Source organism: Haliaeetus leucocephalus, unplaced genomic scaffold (genome assembly GCF_000737465.1).
Source record: "Haliaeetus leucocephalus isolate CR32 unplaced genomic scaffold, Haliaeetus_leucocephalus-4.0 Scaffold992, whole genome shotgun sequence".
NCBI lineage: Eukaryota > Metazoa > Chordata > Aves > Accipitriformes > Accipitridae > Haliaeetus > Haliaeetus leucocephalus.
This window is the reverse complement of record NW_010973428.1, coordinates 2,570,828-2,592,458: the sequence shown is the minus strand read 5'-3', so window position 1 is coordinate 2,592,458 and position 21,631 is coordinate 2,570,828. Positions and strand designations below refer to the sequence as shown.

The 21,631-nt window shown below is 38.4% G+C and overlaps 1 protein-coding gene across 3 annotated transcripts in view; it reads right to left on the bottom strand.

Moving 5' to 3' along the window:
* UTRN (utrophin) overlaps window positions 1–21,631 on the bottom strand; it is a 387,621-nt gene that overhangs the window by 283,265 nt on the left and 82,725 nt on the right. For all 3 annotated transcript variants that reach the window (XM_010584498.1, XM_010584499.1, XM_010584501.1), the window contains exons 7-20: window positions 20,717–20,832; window positions 19,497–19,660; window positions 18,697–18,900; window positions 17,385–17,566; window positions 16,511–16,661; window positions 14,898–15,017; window positions 14,037–14,138; window positions 10,894–11,001; window positions 10,097–10,276; window positions 8,619–8,788; window positions 6,161–6,284; window positions 4,331–4,418; window positions 1,584–1,819; window positions 1,127–1,307 (exon numbers count right to left, since the gene is read on the bottom strand). In XM_010584498.1, coding sequence (XP_010582800.1) covers window positions 1,127–1,307; window positions 1,584–1,819; window positions 4,331–4,418; window positions 6,161–6,284; window positions 8,619–8,788; window positions 10,097–10,276; window positions 10,894–11,001; window positions 14,037–14,138; window positions 14,898–15,017; window positions 16,511–16,661; window positions 17,385–17,566; window positions 18,697–18,900; window positions 19,497–19,660; window positions 20,717–20,832 — 2,126 coding nt within the window. The remainder of the gene's footprint in view (window positions 1–1,126; window positions 1,308–1,583; window positions 1,820–4,330; window positions 4,419–6,160; window positions 6,285–8,618; window positions 8,789–10,096; window positions 10,277–10,893; window positions 11,002–14,036; window positions 14,139–14,897; window positions 15,018–16,510; window positions 16,662–17,384; window positions 17,567–18,696; window positions 18,901–19,496; window positions 19,661–20,716; window positions 20,833–21,631) is intronic.

The window sequence follows — 21,631 nt, the reverse complement described above, 5'->3', positions numbered from 1 at the left end:
ACAAATTTAACATATTATGGTACGTAAGGTGTTTTTAACAGAATAATAACTGGTTCAAATATACTAATAACTCCTCAAGTCATGTGTGGCATGAAAAAATGAGTATTTTTGTCACATCATTTAATAATTAACAAAATGCACAATACCAATAAAAGTATTCGACAGTACATGAACTCAGAACAGTCATAAAACAATCACTCCTCACAGTAAGAATGGAAGCAAACTCTGTAATTTGGGTGTGGCAGACATACATTATTCATAGAGTTTTCTGCATGGGTATAATGGAAGCATGCAGGCCTGGTGCAACACATTATATAGATGGCCTAAGAGTTTAGTAATTGAGCCTATTTTTATTACACACAAAATAAAGTGTTAATGCTCTTCCATTTGGGACCATTAGCGAAACGCTTCCTTGAATTCCTCGGAAACAAAATGAAAACTAAGGAAAAAAATCTTCTTAGAGGTCTGTGCTCTTACTATTCAGTGGTAAAATATTAACAGAGCTACATATTTTGTGCACAACATCTAAAATCCTTTCAAAGCCAGCATGACTGGTTTGAATGCTTGTAATGAAATTTTTAATACAACAAAAAACCACGTAGAAAGTGCCTGAAAAGCAAGCCAGATTCCAAATCACTTCAAAGATGAAATTTCCAAAAGGAATTATGTATGACTAATGTGCTCAACAAAGCTATGAAAAAGAATAAATTCCACATGCGTGCTTCAATTTTACGAGGTTCTCCTAATCTTCCATTTTTCATTTCTAGTATTATTATTTATTTCTGTAAGTGCCAGAGACGCACAGCTTTTCAAACTATATTATTCACCTTAAATGTTTTGCTAATTCCTTAAATGTAGTTTTAGGAATGTTGCATCCTTGCATAATCACTTTTAACACCATGGAACAAAATTTTTTGTAGTGTGCACAGATGAGGTTATACAAATATGCTTTCAGGTGTATAAAAAGATTTTGTCAGCCTGACCCAAATCCTCGCAGAATCAGTAGGAAAACTCTACCAGAATTCACTGAGTTTTCAATCAGCTCAAAACAACAACAAAAAAAATCAGAACACAAGTATCAGGAGAACTTATGTTAAAAAAACCCAGCACATATATATATATTTACCTTTCTTCAGCTGCTGGTGACGTTCCTCTAGTTTCTGACAAGTCAACTTGAAGCGATCGAGAAAACCATTCAAGCTCTCCTGAATGAAGTTTGGAGATGTGGGCTGAGAGGTGAGTTCCCCGCAGGTGGCTTTCAGGTGTTCCAACCGAGGACTCAGGCTTACAAGATGAGTTAACTCCCGCTGTGAAAGATTAAAAACAAAACCAAATCTCACACTTGCCTTGTTAACACAAAGACTTTAGTAAGCTACTGCAGCACAGCTCCTCTGCATTACTAGGGCAACAATGTTAAAGTACTCCTGTGACACAGGTACCAAAATCTTCCAGTCAGATCAGGTGCCCTGGATGCCTCAGAAATTTTGAGTTACCTTACTGACACTGACTAGGCTAAGCTCCTCTGGGGTATTCTGTGCTCCAAACAGCTTCCAATCAAAATTAAGACGTTTTGCCAGACTTACCTGACATAAGTCTTTCAGGACTGCTGAGGGCTGGGATGCTGAAGAAGCGTTACTTTTAAGCCAGCCATCCTTCTCAATGACAGTCTTCTCAAGCTCACTCATTTCCTTAAAATAAGCATTTATATCTTCCTGATATTTTATCTTTCTGGCCACTTCTTCCAGATCTTGAACCACCTCTTTCCACCCTGACAATATTTTCTCCATCACAGTTTTTATATCCACTGTAGAAAGTCCTTCTAAAAGATTATATAAATTATTGTTATATTTATATTGTTATATTAACTGCAACATATTTTGGTTAACAAGCATTTAACCTTTCCTCTCTTCAGATACAGGTGCACATTCACATCAACATGCAAAATGCTTTGATTCCAAATCCACTATCCATAAAACTATACTTACTACTAACAGGGTTTCAGCTTTTTATTTTCACATCAATAGTGAAATGAAGAGTGAGATATTCCACTTCCATTCTTTCCCTTTGATAACTTTTGAATTTATAACAATGAGCTAACTCTTGACCATCATGACTCTCTTCATCATGATTTGTGTCTAAATGTTGATATGTACATTTAAGTAAAATAAGCTTTATTTAAGTAAGCTTCCAATGAATTGTTTGGGGTTTTTTTAATGATTCTAGACTCCACAAACAAAAAGGTAAGCAGCAAGTTGGAAGGCAGCAATAAATTCATTGAAAAGGTAGATGGAAATCCTGTCGGCCTGGGAGAGAGAGGGAGCAATGGCTAACAATGTCACATTGCATGCAGACACAATTAATAACTAGGTAGTATGAATAGGTACAAAAGCACCACGACAAAACATGAGGTTATTTCCCGCTGCCAGTGACTACATGAAGCACTTGCTACACCATCTTTTTGACAAATCAATGCATTACTTAAGGATGCAGCAACAGAATTGAAGAGACCTCCCACCCATTCCTTGTTTTTTTTATTTCAAGTGCCAGAAGTAACTGATGATTTTGCTATATGTGAGTTCATGCCATCGCAAGATTCTGATACAGATTCTCTTTCAAGGTACCACCTTCCTTATATAAGGCATATTTGGGTCATTTGAACTTAACAGCTCTGTCATTTAGATTGGAGTATAAGGAGGAGAGTCACATGGAGGGTTTTTTTTGCTGCGCTGCTTTAGCATAAGTGGAGCCCAGTGCTCTGGTCAGGGCAGCCATCCAGCTTCTACAAGGGCACTTGAAGGCTCTTCTCCATAGATCCTCCCTGTGCTTCACACACCAGGCATACACTTGGCCCATCTGCAGTACAGACGCACAGCAGCCGCAGCCAGCCACATAAGAGGAACGTGCATGCAACAATCAGTCACTGCCATTATGGCACAGCCTGTACATGCCCCAAGATAGAAATGGATGTATACACATGCATGACAGTGCTGTACAGTATGCCACAAAGGTATACCTAGGCCTGGTTTTGCAGATAAAAGCTATCTTTCTGAGCTGGACAAAACATACTAGCAGACCCTGACAAAGGCAGGGGCTCTAGATAGGTTATTTTCTATATATCCTAAAGTTTAAGATGGCAAACAATTAGGAAGCAATTTCTGCATCTTATTTTTTGCTGATACAAAGCAGTTTTTTAACTATGCATTTCTCATTATGATCAACAGATACTAGTTTCATAGCCATGACCTATCACAGCTAGAGGGGTTTATAAAAGAGAGAGAGAGGGAAGGAGGGAGGATTTCTGTCCAGGTTTGAAGACAAGAAACTGCTACAAATTTTTATAACCCAAACTCCAGGTCAAATCAGTGGCTTCCAGCCATCAGCTTCAGGGCAATTGGCACCCACTGTAAAAAGCTTCAGCTGTAGTAGGCAAGGAGGGGAAAAATGGAGATGCTTAGCAGATTGGGGCATCCAGGTAAAGGGGCGGGCTGGAAAAAAATGTGACAGTTGGGAAATCCAATGGAAATCAGTATTTTCCAAAAGGGATGCTGGTCAGCATGCAGGACCATGATACCATCCTTTCACCTTCAACTTCACCAGAAGCCAACTGCATAGCAGACCTAAAAGACTGACTCTGGATGATATGAACAGCTCTTTTATGGAGAAAGTCACATTTCACTGATGGAGTTTTGTCACATTATGAAACAAGATTTTGGCAAAGCTTAAAGATTCAACTTTCACTGATGTTAATTATAAGTTTCCAGGGATAAGTGTTTTAATTGACAATCAGTCATTTTCTCAAGCATGTAGGCTTCTCTCTTGCCTTTGAGCCAGAAATTGTGACTGTATCATCAAAACATACTGACAGTTTTTACAAAAATAGAGAAAACTACGAATAAAAAGAGATATACACATATTTATCAAGCTTAAATTTGGGTTCAAAATTTCCACTTCTTTAAGGGAGCTATATTTTAAAAACTTATACTTAAAATCTCCACACAATTTAAAATTAAACCAAGTCCTTCCCCCAAAAGCATGTTACTGCCATTTTAAGAAATTATTTCTATTTCAATAAAAATAACCCTTAAAAGGTTGCAAATGAAAACACACATTAAACAAAGAATATTAATATTGCCTTTCTATAATCTTAAATAAAAAAATCCCACATATAACTAGTAACAGTAAAAATGACCAGTGTCTCTGAAGGAAAGAAAATGGAGGGAGAGGGGAGGAATATACTGTAATGCTTAACTGGAGATAGCTTATTTCAGTATTATTTCCCGGCAACTCATCTGATTAAATCACAAAACAGAAAAACCTTCAAGTTGCCTACCCTTTCCCATTTGATCCAAAAGAGTATGTCCACTTCGTTTCAGTTCATCTAGCTTTTGGCTTTTTTCAACTCTTTCTTTTTCAATCACCTACAAAGCGAACCCCAAAAGAATACAGTTTCAGAGAGGCTAATTTTTCTTGACTTCCCCCAGTAACATGTATTTTCCCACTACTACCCAAAACACGCTCCAGTTTTCTCGGATACAGCACCTTCTAAGATGCACATTGGTTCTGTTTGTTTGGAAAACAAATGCAAAAGGAGTTAGCTGTCACAAGTACCAGGCAAGCAAGAGCCTAGTACAAAAAACACCAGGAATAAAATACTGTTAAAAGGGTTGATGATCCTGCTATGTGAAATCAGATATTCGGACACCAGCTAAAACAAGTCACTTTTTACAACAAGTTGTAATTGCTTAATGTGAAGCAGCGAAGAAAAGACCTTTTTTAAATAGTGCCTTTGCCTCTACAGTCTCTACTGAGATTTCCAGTAGAAGGGAACAACCACCTGTTCCCTATAAGTCCAAACAGCAAGAACTATAGCACACTAGTAATGCACTCTCATAAGCTCTACTGGTTCACTCTCCTTCGTAAAGAAATGGTGAGAGAAATCCTATGTGACTACCAAGATTTTTACAGGAACAAGTTCCTCCCTCAAGTCATACATATTGGTGAATGATCCTGTGTGAGCCAATAGGTAGAATACATCCACAGAGGAAAGATGAGTTCATTGGCCACAAGGCCAGAACTTCATTATCCTCTATGATTACAACAAAGTATCTCCAAATGAAAATATTTTTGAAACTAATGTCCAAGGTAATTATTCTGGTTTAGACTTGCTACAGTAAATTCAGAAGAAGCATGCATTTATTTGCAGTTGGGAAGAACACACACTGTCCTACCCACTTAGAGCCCAACCACTTAAAAACAGTACTGTTCATGGGAACCTAGTATTCGTCTTGGAGCCTGTTTTATAAAGGGCTACAAACATTCATAAAGATCTATAAATAAGCTATTGGGAGGGTTGTTTTGGGTTTTATTTCCAACAGTACTGCCATTCCAAACATTCCTACTGGCACCATTTTGCACTACAGCACTAAGAAGAAGTCTCGTTATAGATTTTTTAAGTATCGTCTTTGATTTCAAAAGCAGGTTCAGGTCCTGCTAAAGCTCCAATAAGACTTCATTAATAAAGCATGCTCAAGGACCAAAAAGAGCAAGAATACATTCCTGAAACAAAAGGAATAGAAAATGAAATGGCTATTTCATGGCTCCCACAGAATCCTGTAAATATTCTGTCTTGCAGGTCAGTAATACTGTACTTGAGTTGTAACTATCAGGCTTTCTCCAAAATTAATAGAGCAAACAACGTGTCCAAACATTGTAACAATGGACCACTTTGGACCCTGGGTGGTACAGTGTGTGCAGAGTGTCACGGCATGATTCAGGGGGTCTCTGAGCAGCCCACTGGCCCATCTCTGCCAAAATTATAAAAGTGGTGTCAATCAAGTCCATCTCCAACTGGGAAACATGAAGCCAAAATACGCTGCTTAGTGGAAAAGATACTAATCCTGAAGACAGACATTTATCAGAACTCCAAAGGAGACATCAGCAATGTATGTTTTTAAAATTTCCTGTGGATTACGCAACCCAACACCAGCAAAAATTTGTGTTCAGCTGGTAAGATATTTCCATGCATGTCCAGTTCTGAAACCATTTAACTAAAGGACGTAATCCCCACAAAGCATGTAGATCAGCCCACACCTCCATCCAACAGCCAGCTTAGAGACAAAATATACTGTTCACTGGAACTCTCTCCATCTCCCCATTTTACCTTCAACTTTTCTTTCATGTTTGAAGTCTCTCTCATCTTCTTGTACTCTTTGATGTCTGTGGCCTGAATGGCAGATTTTGATTTTGAAATCCAGTTCAAGAGCTCAGCACTTTCAGCATCAAACCTGGTTTAAAAGGTCAGACAATTTTTTTGTCATTTTTCCCTATTCAGGCACTCTGTCTTAAAAATCAGAGTTCAGTACATTACTCAATCCCAAAACAGCAAGTCTGCACACAAAATTCATGTTTCTCATATTACTACTCACAGGAGGTAGGACAGAGACAGACTTTCAAAAATCTGCCATAGTAAAAATTATGTCCATGGTATTAGCCTTTGGGAGCAAATTGAGAATGCATGGTGCAATTTTTTTGTTTTGGTTTGGTTTTTAATACATATCTTCATGCAAACTATTACTGTTCCTTTTAATATGTCACAAAAGATCTCTCTCAATGCTGAGTATTTTGGAAGTAATAAACTAAACCTCAGGAATAAGATAAATAAGAATTACAGTTCTAGATTTCGTAGAAGTCTGCAACACTATTTACTCCAAACAAAAAACTAGCAGCTTAAGCACTCATGGCAGTGACAGTGGACAATTCTTTTTGAATGCTTAGCTGCCTAAAGACTAGCTTATAGCTTAATATTTTTGGCTACAGTGGACATATCTATACTAACATAACTTTCTTATGCCTAAAACCTCTAAGCTACCAACCCACCACCACCAATAAAACCCAAAAATAAACAAACAAAAAACCCAACTCCCAAATTAAGCAATACCGTACAGAACTTGAGAGAAGGACAGATATACCATACAGACCACAAGTCAGGCCATATTACAATTATACTGCTTAACACAGTATAAATCCTAACATGGAGTAACAGCCTACCAACAAATGCAGAAGTCACTGTTGGTCACTCAAAGTTTTCATGGGAAAACCTGCAAAATTCTAGTTACTGGTCATTTGGTGGTTTCAACATAAGTAACTGGGATGAGGCAAAAGCATCAATAAGTTTAATCTATTTTAGCTGACCCTGTCCTTAATACAGTTTGAACTCTAGGAAAAAAAGATAACAGATCAAAATACCTTTGCTTTCAAAGTCTAAAATAGTTTCTACAACTCGTGAGACACACAGAGAGAAGGGACAGATGGGTTGCTGACTACTTTACTGCCCTGGGACACCCACGTGCACACACTAACCCCAGCAGAGCTCAGAGGGTCTGGGCAGGTTCCTCACCCCTTCAAACCTCCATTCCTCCTCCAGAAAAATGAAGAGAGCAACTCTTCTTCACTGTGCAAACACACATCACCCAGCACAGTGACTCCCTGCTCTTGACACAGCCCTCTATCCTCTCCCTAAACAACCTGCCAAAGGTTTAAACTAGTGACACCTCAATGAAATGCTCGTTTTCTCAGGCAAGCACAAAAAGCAAAACGATGAGTATATACAGCATTTACCTTCTTAATTTATCTTGAAGCAATTCCTTTAGTTTTAGGTATGCTATTTAATAAAGGCAATGCAACACATGTTACTAAGTATTGGTTAGCCTAGAGAAGAGAAGACTCTGGGGAGACCTTACAGCAGCCTTCCAGTACTTAAAGGGGGCCTGCAGGACAGATGGGGAGGGACTCTTTATCAGGGACTGTAGTGATTGGATGAGGAGTAACCGCTTTAAACTGAAAGAGGGCATATTTAGATTAGGTATGAGGAAGAAATTCTTCACTGTGAGGGTGGTGAGGCACTGGAACAGTTACCCAGAGAGGCTGTGGATGCCCCATCCCTGGCAGTGTTCAAGGCCAGCTTGGATGGGGCTTTGAGCAACCTGGTCTAGTGGAAGGTGTCCCTGCCCATGGCAGGGAGGTTGGAACTAGATGATCTTTAAGGTCCCTTCCAACCCAAACCATTCTATGATTCTATACATGCAAATCAGTCAGCCACTCCAGATGTACTTGTGAAAGGAGACATGACTGTAATATTGTTCCTATTACTAAATATCAGGGAGATTAATAGGTTTCTGAGCCCTTTTTGTGCAGTTTCTCCCATTTCTCCCATATATTTTATGGAGATTAGAAATAAATAATACATAAATCAAAATACTTGGCACTTTCACAACACTTTTTAACCAAAGATGACAAGATCTTTTTCCAAAAGAAAGTAAATATAATTAATTCTATCTTTCAGTAAAGGAGCTGAGGTACAAAGGACTGAAGACTGCTTTTTCGAGAAACAAAACACCCCCGTTTCCCTTTGAAATTAATGGAAGCTGCAGGCTTTCTGTTGCTCTGAAAACAAGGCTATACATAACATTCCCTTCCTGTTCCCAAAACCCAACCTCACAACCGCAACTTAAGTATTCCTCACTTGCATAAAAGAAGAATCAAAAGCCAAGACCAAGAGACACGAGTCTATATATGTAGTATCTAGTAAGCAAGGGAAAATGGCAGTGACATATACTTACTTTTTCTTTGCTTCACTGTCCCCTGGGATTTGCCTTTTCTTTGGGGGCGGCGGTGGGGGTAACTCCTGTCTGGATTGCTTAACCGCTACCTGTTCCTTCAACGGCATTGTTTCTGTAGCAGTCTTCTGTGAAACCTGCGACATCCCTACACTTCCTACAGCTTGAGTTACCTATACAAAATAATTTAGCAAAAGGGTTAAATGCCATTTTTAACACAAACTGAATTGCTTTCGCTTAGTTCCTTTTATTCATCAATCATAAAAGCCCATTCATTCACTGCTACAGATGACCACATCTAGCTGTCACGAAGCACCTTTATCATAGATGCACTCCAGAGAAAAACATTATTCTCATTTTACAGATGGTAACTAAGCATCAAAATTCTCAGTTTGACTAGAATTTCATGCCAGTCCAAGTCAACTAAAATCACCAAAATAAGCATTATATCTATTTTCTTTCATGATTGCTTGTTTCCCAGAGAGAACCATGGTCCTTTGGATTTATTAACACACAATTCTGTATTTTATACTCATACCCCATAAAACCAAACCTAGATCTCAGAAGGAGCTAATACACAGCAGGTTTGACCTAAAAACTCACTCAAGTCAATAGAAACCTTCCACACTCTTTAACGGGTTATAAAGTAAGTCCCATGGGAATAAACCTGTAAGTTCTAAGTACGTGCTTGATATTTAGGGGGAGTGAAAGGACGAAGACAGAATTTGGCTCTCCAGTGCTTTGACTCAAATGCAAGAGCAAATTAAAGCCACGTGGCTGAAATGGACCCCTACTCAGACCGCACAACTCATCATTAAATGGATCATGAATCAGTGCAACAGCCTTCACCATAACAATATTTTAATATCACAAAAAAAAGACATATGAGTCATAAAACTGTCAAACAAAATTCTCACAGAAGCCAATGGGAGTTGTGTCTAAACAAAAACACTACCAAGCACTCAAAATACTAAAATAAACATTTAACAATCCAGCTTGGCTCTCATCATTACATATCAAACAAACAACTACTCTATTTTCAACAGATGAGAAATCATACTCACAGAGCATAAAAGCTTATATGACTCCCATTTATTTATCTATTCTGGGTTTTGGGTTTTGTCTTTGTTTTCTTTTAGTATCAGATTTAATCCAGTCCCAGCACTCTTATAATGTTTAAAGGCATTTGCATTGATTGATAATACATGGCAAGCCTGCTTTACTCATCAGAAAAATGAAGCTTAATCTGTGTGAGAAAGGAGTAATAGTACTAGTCAGGTTAACAACTTGGGGTTTTGAAGACCAAAAGACGCAGACAGCTTTGTCAGCAGATAAAGTCAGCTCCACATGAAAGAGCACTCAACTACCTCTCTAGACTGATACCAAGAACTTGCCTGGGCAATTTTGCTGACAGTATCAATGAGGTTTGCATACACACAGACATCTAAACAGCTAAGAAGTAATAAAGCCTTGTTAAGTACCTGATTAGAATAATCCTCTAGCTTCTGAACCAAACTGTCCCACCTCTGAGTTAGTTCTTCTTGATCCTGATCGATTTTACTGGATGCTCTGCCATTCCCAAGGATTTGGGCCACATCCTGACCTAGCTCATTCAGCTGGTCTAGCGTTTGCCGTTTCATACCCATGTCCTCTTTCAAAATCTTAAGTTAAAAGAAAACATAAAAAGACAATATCAAGTATTTTGCTGCCTCTCAGCTTTTAATTCCGGGGGGGGATGTACTACCTGAGCCAGATGCATCATAGGTTTCAAAATAGTTCTCTTGTGTAACAAAGCACTAACAGACACTCTTAAAAAGAGCACATCCCTGAAACAGCTCCTAGAGCCATCAGCAGTATCTCTTGAGTAACAGTTACAAATTATTAGTTCAGGTACAAGCTGCACCAACGTATTAACAAAAAACAAACAAACAAAAAAACCCAAAAAAACCCAACAACAACAAAAAAAACAAAACCAAAAAACGCAAACCAGAAACGCACACTTTGGAAGACACAGCTGACTGGTGGCCTGCAATAAACTCCAAACCCTGTCAAAAAACCCGGACAGCTGTTCTAAAGTTTGGCACACCAACCTGGAACAGCCATGGAGTAAGTTGTATGCATTTTTTTAAATTCCAGTGAAAGAATCCGGCAAGGAAAGAATATTGGCCTGGCTTCCAAAGTATCATGCATTCACAGCTCCTACTGGGGTCAAACTGGTAGTTTGCCATTCATTTAGTTTATGAGATTTGACAGGATAGAGCAGGATAGCAATACTTACTGCTAGTTTTCGAACATTCACACTCAGGTCTGCTTGATCTTTAAAGTTGCTTGTCTGGACCTTACTCAAAGCCTCCTCTTTCTCAGTTAACCAAGCTTTCAATAAGCACTGCAGATCATAAGAAAAATAGCACAAGAAAATACCAAGTTTGTCAAACAGCTATTGACGATTCCTTCTTTAAGATCTTTGCATTCAAAGCACAGTTCTGCAGTCTTTATATGCGGGAATTTCATCTGGCATTAACAAAAATAGTACATAAAGGGGACAAAAAATATCACATCAGAGAACTAATACTTTCCAGTCAAACAGTTTCAGCAAAACCATTTCTCAATATATCAGAGCACACCCCCTGCCCCCACAAGTTATTTATAATGACCAGATATCCAGAATAAAGCTGACGTAGGACTTAAAAATTATATTAGAATTAAATATATCAAAATGGTATGTACACTTTCTTTTGCTCTCCACCCTTCTTCCTCTGTGATTCAAAACCACCCCATCACAAACATTTTCTCACAGAAGCTACACCACTGATAATTCAGAGCTCTTTTAGTCCAGGCAGTCAGTCAAAGACTCAGATATTAGTCACCTCCCTGTTTACTGTACCTACTTCCAATTGCAAAATAACTTCAGCAAATACTGTCACAATAACTACTGAAGGCTGGAGTGGTCTGCTCTGGATAGTACCAACTCAGGGATCTTGAGCTTCTTCCACTTTTTTCTGGGAAACCTGGCCTATGTCTCACTTCTTCAGTAACACAGCACTCCTATGGAAACTCCAGCAATAACTGGCATCAGGTATCAGGAAGGATTTTATACAGTTTATATTATGTTACAACATATTGCTGGTGCTGCATGGCCATCTCCATAGACTAGAATACCAAGCTCTCTATCAAACTCAGTTGCATAGCCACTGGCACACTGCTACTCCTCTGTGTTTAAAAAAAAATAAATTAAAAAAATAAAATGATACAGCAAGGCAGACCTTTTTGTTCTTTGAACAACACACTTTACAACAGCCACTAGGCTCCTCAGTAGCTGTATATTTTTGGCATTGTCCCAGAACTGACTACAGCAACTTTTGGGCCAAAGGGTTAAGGCAGTTTACATTGCCAATGTAAACCAATACGCAAAATGTACAGACAGCAAATACGAGGGTGGTGGAAATGCCATAAGGCTGTGAGAAACAAAATTGTAACACCACATACTCTGGAAAAATCACGCTGGCATCCCAGCCAACATATTTTATGCATAAGAGGAGCTTAAAAACCCTTCAATGTATTCAATTAATTTCTGCTAAATCAGCAGTCAAAGATAACTCTCCCTAGAAAACTGAAACATAATTATCACAGTGCTAAGAAATATCTGGCACTGATTGAGGAATTCGTTTCCTGAGTGGTAAGAACTGTGTTGACTTGGCAATGTGGTTTCCAAAAGTTTTCTAGGCAGCCACAAAAAGGCTGATGCATCACTATTGCTCATCTCTCCATCTGGTTGGGTGAAATAGAAAATGATAGTACCTAAATGTTTTAGTTACTTTTGTGTTAACAAAGTGTTTGTATTAAAGTTTTTAAATAGTTTCAACTTGTAATTTTTGTAGGTCACTTGATAATTCTTGAGGACAGAGAACTGTAATTCAAACCTGTTAGTAATAAATGCAATTCAGAGTTAAACAACAAATGCAAACCTGGGCTGATCTACACTACCTAAAATAAACTTCTATTTCCTCACTAATTGCTATCTGACATTCTACATTAAATATACACCAATTAATTTTTTTCACTTTTACAGAGCAACATAATTACATATAAACTAAAAAAAGCTGAACACAAAGCAACTCCGACAGAAGATGACACTCCTAACAGTACTGTAATAGTCAGTGAGTGGTCACTTTTCCCCAGACAAAAATAAGGGTGAAAGAGGACAGAAACATGTTCGCATAACGTCATAAAAACTGAGAGCACTTGAAGTCCATACCTTGACATACAGAGTGAGGATTTTTGAGGAATCCTTATTTCTCAACTCAGAGATTTATCTTGCCCAAGAGTTGCCAGAAAACGTTAGCACACAATTTTCTGTATGTATGTACAACATATGACGATGCAGTCTTTTAAAGAAATATATATAAATTGGCATTGGATAAACCAGAATCTGAACCTTGGGTCCAGATTAACAACAAGGTCACATGAGCTGCAAATTCAGCTTATCAATATACTGCAAATAGATATGGGAGGGGTCAGGGAGAAACACATATGCAACCCCCAAAAATGCAGACAAAACATCCCTGTCAAAGAAACCAGGCTGTAACTGATAGCAACAGCTATATCAGCACTGTTCTACTGTTTCCCAATGTCTAAACAATCTGTATGTACTGCAGTTTAAACAATAGCTTACAGTGATAAATAGCATCATTTAAGAAAACAAAACAATTTAAGTAAAACCTTCAAAGGAAAAGCCATCAAATATTTCAAGCTGAGACACAAAACATGCTCTAGTACTAGGCATGCAAACCTAACACATGTAGTTCTGTGACCATATTTTTTATGCCATCAGTTAATTTGCATTTGAGCAGTATATTTAATATATACATAAAATGCACGATATCAAAGCAAGAAAAAAACTCACAGTTCTTCTCAATTGAACTGTTTGCCTGAACTCAGCAAAATGAGATGAGCTGCATGCTTTGCAATATTGACCAAATGTTTTATGTTACCGATTTTGAAAACAGTATCTATTGATTAGTTGATTGCACAGTTGTGTACATGTATCCATGTTGGAAGCACATATACCTTAATTAGGAAAATTTCTGTAATTACGAAACCACCAAACACTTAGTGATTCATTGTCATTTTGCTATCATGGATATTCTGACTTCTTGGCCATCTTGCAAGCTACCTTGGAAATTATTTATAAGGAGTTATGAACTCTCTTTCTTAAACTTCAGAAAATACTTCTCTTGCATCACACAGCTACTCTACTCCTCAAGAAATGCTGGGAACCCAAACAGTAACACAAAATCTAGTTTTTTAAGGCTTTTTTCTGAGAGCTGTTAAACCCTAAGGGGTTTGGGGTTTTTTTTGTTTCGTTGTTTTTTCCCCTCCACAAATCAACCAGTCACTCTGGGTAACTGAAGAGCTACTAACCTGCTCTTCCAGCAGCTCCTGCCATAAAAGCCGAATTTCTTGCAACTTGACTTGTCGTTCCTCAGTCCAACGACAAACTGCTGTCCAGCGCTCGCCAAGCCTCTACAAAAGCAGGAAACACTCATGAACATTCAGGAGCCTCACAAGGAAACTCAAAAATCAGATATTCAACAGCGTAACTTCTACTTCACAGTAACCTCTTTCTACATTATAGCTACCTCCATGCCAGTAATCACCATTGTTGTACTGCACAAAGCCAGAGGTTAAAACTTTCAAAAATATTCACCTATGGCTTTATCTCTGCTCTTGCTGAAGTCAGTGAGCTATTTGATTGACATCAAAAGGAGAGAACAAAGTTGCATGAATTCCATTTCAATAAATTGTGTTTCACGCTCCTTATACTTCAGGTTACAGTCTCACTTCTGACAAAAATGGGAAAATACTTCACACGATATTTCCTAGATAAATTGTGATCATATTGAAATATATTTCCCATCAGATTTTAACTTCCTAATGAAAATTACTTATGTGAAATAAGAGTTGTACTCTGCATCTTCCCATTTTAATGAAACTCCTGAAAGGATATGCTACATAAGTGCCTAAGTCGGTGGGAATGCAAACAGCTTGACTCACCAGAAATTGAGCTTTAAAGACACCAAAGCACTTTTGCAGGTTTTACCCTAAGCAAATTTTAAAATTCTTTACGTTAATATTACTTCTAAAAAAAAAAATATTACTTTAAATTACTTCCTAGGATAAATTGTCTTTAAACAATGTTTAAACAATGTCAATTAACAGTTATAAGCAAAGGTTTTAAGTGCCTGCTACTACCATTAAAAAAAGAGGGCTCTAACATTTTACCTGCAATTGTTCCTCCAGAATAGCTGTTGCACTTTCCCCACTGCTTTCATCAACAATGACGACCATGTGCGTTAGGGAGTTTACTTTCACCTGTTCTGTCTCTAGGTCACTCTGCAGGCACTAGAAGAACAAATCAGAGGTTACCAACTTTGAATACATTTGCTAATCTGCTATTTTGGGCATAGTGACTAACATAACTGCTGTGACAAAGTACTTCAGATTCAACAGTTAAGCACAGATTTTACCACTGGGAATCACTGCACAGTTTAAATAAATGTAAGCAAAAGACTGCTAGAAATTAACCCAAAACCATTCTGTTAAAATGCTGGAAAACATGAAGGAGTGTTTTAAGCTGTATGCACCATACTCAACCAGGAGAATCATATGACAACCGCATTAAGTTCCTATATGTCTACTGTTACAGGGAAGAGAGCTTAAGTGTTTCTAGAAAAAGCTAATATTGTTAATAAGCAAGTATCGTAGGGCATGCCAAACAGGGAAAAAATCACTTAAAACACTCATCTTTTAATAGTTGACAATGTGATGCTCATAAGTATCAACAGTGCTATAATTGATCATAACATTCAAAGACAATAGTTGAAAACTGCAGAAAGCATACAGTTCTGATTAGTTTGAAATAATCTGTATATTTAAATAGTCATACAGCTTCTGGAGGAACAGATTCCATGGTTAAAGCCTACCTCCGAAATATCTCTGCAAGATCAATATGCCTTCACGGTACTCTAAATATCACTTTTCATCCCAGAATATCCTAAGCTACTCCATGAACAATGCGCCTCAAACCCCCCATACTTTGAAGACAGAGGAAAGAATGCAAGTGTGGGACAGGAAATTACACAGACTAAAAATACTCCGCAGTTCTTGCCCTGTGAGGTATGTCACATGCTGGGGAGAAGGTCAAACCTCAGCACTGAGTACAAAAACCAAAGCTGCAACCACAACAAGTATCAAAAGGCCGTCTTTCTCCTTCAGAAAAACGCTGCAGGCCAGAAAGGCTGGACTCCCATCCAGAAACTAAAGTGAGACACAAACCACTTCCAAACCCTTGTGCACATCAGAGAGCAGTGTCTATGCATCCCCTTAGGATGCGATCCCTGTAAAAGCAGGGACTGGAATCAGTGACTTGGGAGGGCCTTCCTGATAGTTTTAGCTCCTGCATTATTTTAATCTGCAAGTCTCAAGCATGCTTTAGCAAAGCCTGCCAAGTCATTGAAGGCAAGTTTGTCCACAGTATATTTCATACTGTCCCTCACACCAACAATTTACCTGGAAAGGCCTCATTTCCTAGATGAAGTGAGGGTAACACAATTTCCCCTACAGGTTTCGCTTCCTGCATGAAGCAAAGATAACAGTTTCTGCTATAGTCATCAGTGCTCAACTGTTCAGTTAAGAAAGCACTTCCAGTAAGTTCCAATTCCTTTCTGCCCCATCATCATCCTTTTCCAAACAGCAAATGCAGCAATGCAGCCCCTCAGCATCCAGCCATATATGACTTCTGATACAATCAAGTTTCTCAGTTAAGGAACCCACCAACATACACATCTTTCAAATACTTCTCCCATAAGTGTTACGTAACAGACAAAAAGGTTTACTTTATGTTCTTCCAGCTGTTTTTGAAGGGACTCCAAATCTTCTGCTAAGAGCTGAGATTCCATCTTCTGAATGCGCTCCTCTGTGACCGTCAGCCAGTCAGACAGCTGCTGCAACTGCTGCTTCTGGAGCTCCATCAGCATGTCATGCAGGCTGCAGGGGGAAGCACAGGCAGAGTTATTTCAGAAGCAGTTTTCCCAAGGAAAGAGACTAACTTCTAGTTCCTATAGGAAAGAAGCAAGGCCATTCACAAACCAGCTAGCTATCATCACATAAAATGTTCACCATTAAGCTAAGGAACACAGTTAAGTACCCTTGTTTCTTTCTCAAGGAAAAAAAAAGTTAGTGAACTACAAAACTTGTATCAGGGATTGTTTCTTACAACAGGGATTTGCTGCTAATAGAGCCTCTGCTGAGAGTTGCAACAAAATGCACTTTCTCTCTTGATGTGCACTCTTAGCCTGATTACCCACAGGTGGGAAAACATTCTTCTAAGTGCTTTTTAGTTGTGTAAACACACACGTAGCTATCCACATCTACTGTATGCTTTATTGAGGAACTTAAACTACTGAAACAATATTAAAAACAGTTACGCAACTACTGCATGTAGATACCAATATATTTAGTCTGGCACACTTACATAACATAACAGTCACAAAAACACTTTTATTTAAGAATCCAAAAAAAATCAGTTATATTAATTTCTTTTGTTTTACCTTGGAAAGTATGAAGAAGGTGAATTTCATGTTATAAACTGAAGAGGTAATTCTGAAAAAAAAAAATCTTACAAATGGATGCAAACCAACTCCTCCAAGATGCAGGAAGCACCAGAGGTTGGTCCTGCAGCTCTAGGAGAGGTTGTGTGCCATGACTCACCGGGACTGCCTGTCCATGCTCTCCACTCTGAGCTCCTCCCAGCGGGAGTTCAGCAGCAGCATTTGCTCCTGGATCTCAAACTCCTCTTCAGGTGAGAGATTCCCCTGGGCCACCAGTTGGTTTCCAGCCTGCAGAACGCTGCCCACACTGCTCTGGTGCGCAGTCAGTTCCATCATAAAAGCCTGGAAATGGTACAACCAGCCATGTCACCGTGATCTGTAAGCTCCTACAAGAGTTTATGAATTTGTAAATGTCCTAATAAATTGTCATGTTTGAAACAGTGCTGCAGAATCAGCTGGCACCATCAAACACACAAGCATGGCAGACCTATTCCTCTCTATGATAGAAGATTCTCCATGAGCTACAAAAATTCTGAAGCCAGTAAAATAGAGTTAATTGAGGAAAAAAAAAAAACACTAACCACCTCAGAGAAAAAGCTGTTTGTAAGAAGACAGCCTTTAAATGAATGTACCAAGAAAATAAAACAGAAACTTACCTATGGCCAACAGAACATAAAACAAGATCTGAAATGTATCACAGAAAAGCAAATAAAACCCTATGAGTTAATAACATTAAAAATTCACATACTTAATATAAATCAGAACACCTCTTCCTTTGGCTCATGGCTTTAAAACTGTAGCACAAGAAAAAAAAAAATTCTTCATATTGATCAGCATTCAGATTTTAAATTCAATTGTATGTAGTAAGCTGACACAGGAGAAAACTAAAACATCTAACATGACACTTGAAACATTTAGCAACATTAGAACATTTGTTCAGACTTGGAACATGAACCAAAATGAAATAATTTGGAAACAATAATTTGGAAGCAACAATACATGTTTCTGAAATAAACTATGCTAATCATGACAGGGAGACCACTGAATTAAACTGACATGATTATCAATTTCAGCATTGCCCTCATTTAACAGCAAGTGACGTATGGCTGACCAGGCTTTTTAGTAGTTGGCAGCAGAGAAGCATGAATCAGCCTGGATCAGCCTGTCTTTGTATTATAGACACCAATGAGCCACCGAAAGTTGATTAAAAAAATACATTAAAGTTTCAAAGCATGTTCCACTGTAAGTTCTCCTAAAAAGATTTATTTCAGCTTCAAGAAGCTATTATTTGTCAACAAAAACACACAAACAATCAAAATCACCAAACAGCATCACACTCAGAGGTGCTTTTAATTTAGAAAAAGCAGGACAAAAGAAATAGAATGGCAGGTTTTGGATAAGGACTTAGGGAAGTCCTGCAGCTACACACACACAAAAAAAAAAAAAAAAAAAAGAATTTAAGAGAAGCTTACTTCATGGGTGGAAAATTGCTCTTTGACTTCCTCAACATCACCGGATATTTCCTCCTGTTCCCGAAATGCATCCTCAGCTGACAGCAACCATGTAAGAACTTCTTCCAGAGCAACTTGGTAGCTATCCAAGTCCATATCTACCTCTGTCACTGTGCTGGGAGTCTCTGCTCTAGAACTGCCCTGCTCCTCTTCAAGCGCTGCAGCCTAGGCAGCCAAGAGAAAAGCGATGTCTTAAATGGGCACAGAAGATGCCTTCCCAAATGATACTAAAAACAGAACAACTAAGATGCCTTTTAATCCTTCATAAAATGTTAAAAGTAATCGTTGGGTATGTTTTAATGAGAAGGGCCACGGTCACCACTAATGAACTTTCATTTTAAAATAACCTGGATAGAAAAGACAACTTTAATCTTGCTCTTTTAACAGTGGATCTCACACCAAAACAAAAACCCATCACTACCACCACCACCACCACAAGTCCTGTGGCAAACTCAGTTAAAGATTTTGGACCACCCTCTCCAGCTTGTCAAGACAAGTGAGAAAGAAAAGCAGAAGAAGGAAGTATAACTCAGATGGAGCTTTATACCTCAACACGCAGGATTTTGTACATGAATCAGAAAAGAAGAAAAAGGAAGACAGAACGACTGAAGTCAATCACAAAGAAGATGCCATGATTTTTCATATTTTCCCAATTGTGTTGCCCAAGATAGAAGGCATGTTCCAGAGATAACTGACAAGCCTGAAGATCAGCTAAAATTACAACTCAAGAAAAGCCAGGCAGACTTTGATGACAAACACACCTGCTGCATGTTGAGCTCTCCATCCTCACATTCCTGCTTGTACCTCCTTGGAAGGGTCTCCACCTCCCGTATGTCTTCCATAGTAACTTGCTTAGGAAGGACCTCAAACAAAGAGGTTAAATACATAATAATAGACTTTTTGTCTGGAAGCTGTACAGCAACATCTGCATCAAAAAGATAAAATATGAGGGAAAATAAATGAAGCTGCTGCTTTTCTAAATCATTACTTAGAGTACAGTTAAGACTGTACATATAGTGTAAATCACAGGTTCTCCTGTTAAGTAGCCTTTAGTAAGCTTTAAGTTAAAAGGCCAGGTTTGACATATGTTGAAAGCAGTATGAAGGAGGAAAAATTTTTTAAAAAATAATATTCTACATTTGAAAGTGAATTCACATTAAAAGGCATGATCTTTCTGAAGTAAGAGCCCAAACCTGAAGTTACTAAGGAATAAAAATTGTTTGGGGAAAATTATTCTGGAGCATTTCCCAAGCAGAAATGCAGTTCAGGGACAGTATCCTGCATAAACAAACATTTCCACTTAAGTTCTATCCCCACTCCCAGCACTGGTCAGTTTATTTTCTTACTTTTCATATAGAAAAGAGTTTTACCAACTCAGGTTCACTTATCTCTCAGTTTATGAGTGCTACCCATTCAGTTAACACTTTTTAAGAAGGTGGTGCTTGAATCTATAAAGTTTCAGAGCTTGTCTTACAGAATGAATCTTTGAAGACTCACTTCAAAGCAGAGCGACAGCTCAGGATTTTAAAAAGAAGCCATAAAAGCTTCCTGGTACATGGTAAGTACGCACAGCACTGGCAGCTACTGCTACTCAGTGTATGTATAAAGAACGAAAGATCATGAGCTCTTAAGCTATCCCGTTCTAAATAATGCTCTACTTCATCTGAAAAGCACAGACCCTTGCAGTAGAACTCCTACCTAAAACAAAACAAAGCCAGAGTACCAACTTCACCTTCTGTATACTGTCTCTAAATGGTAAGTCAATCTGAACCTTAACATTCAAGAAGCCAAAGCATATGCACGCACAGACACACCCTTACCCTACAAATTACATTCTTTTAAATTTAAATTTAAGGGCTTGAAACAAAATATCACTGCACAAAAATGCTGGAATTTGTATTCATAGTAGATGTCAACAGAAAAAATTTCTTTCAAGAGAGATCAAAAAAACTTCTAGTCACATAAAATAACTATATCCCACCTTCAGGATCCAACAGTTTCTCAATTCCCAAGTGGTTCTTGGCTATGCTGAAAGCATGTTCCAGTCTCTCAGCTGGGGACATCTTTATAACTTTATCCCAGCTGAAAAGCTCAGGTCTAAAAGTAAAGACAAAACAGGAAAGAAAGCAACAAACTTTATCTGAAGAAAAAATTCCATACCATGCAGAATATGAAGTTATGGATATGAAAGTAGCTACCTAAGTAATATAAATATACACATACATAGAAAATAGAAACATAAGTGCAGATACAGAAACACATAAATACAAATACGTGATTTCTTTTTATTAGTGAGAATCTGGCAATCACAAATCAATTAACTGACTGCATGTCCACAGGAACATGTACCTTTCATTCTATGTATTCTATACATATACTTATTGACTGCAACAGGAGATAAAATACTATAACAAGAAAATACATAAACTCTGTGTTTATAATTTATTCCAGAACCAGTTTTCTTCAACTGTGTCTTTCACAGCATAACTGTTACTACGTGCTTTCTGTGTCAGGCTCTGCTGAGTAATCAAGAATTACTCTGTTCCAGGAGAGCTTCATTCCAAACTTGTGATGTGGCTCAGTGACCACTCCAGACCATCACAGCCAGGAGCAGCAGCGGTCTCCACCCCTGCTCGCTCACCCTGCCCCATGGCCTTTTTCCCTCATTTAAAACAAACAAACAAGAAAACCCACCTACAGAAAAAACCCACTCCACCACAAGTGCTCATAAGAGTCACAATGTGAATCAGACCAAAGAGCTGATCAATTTACAGTGCCAGCAGCCTTCATCTCACATCAGCGTTAACCAAACCAACTCTCCAGTCCAGCTGTGCACCCAAAACATACCAGCAGGTCTCAAGGGGAAAGAGCGGAGCAGGAAGCGGGGTCAGCAAAC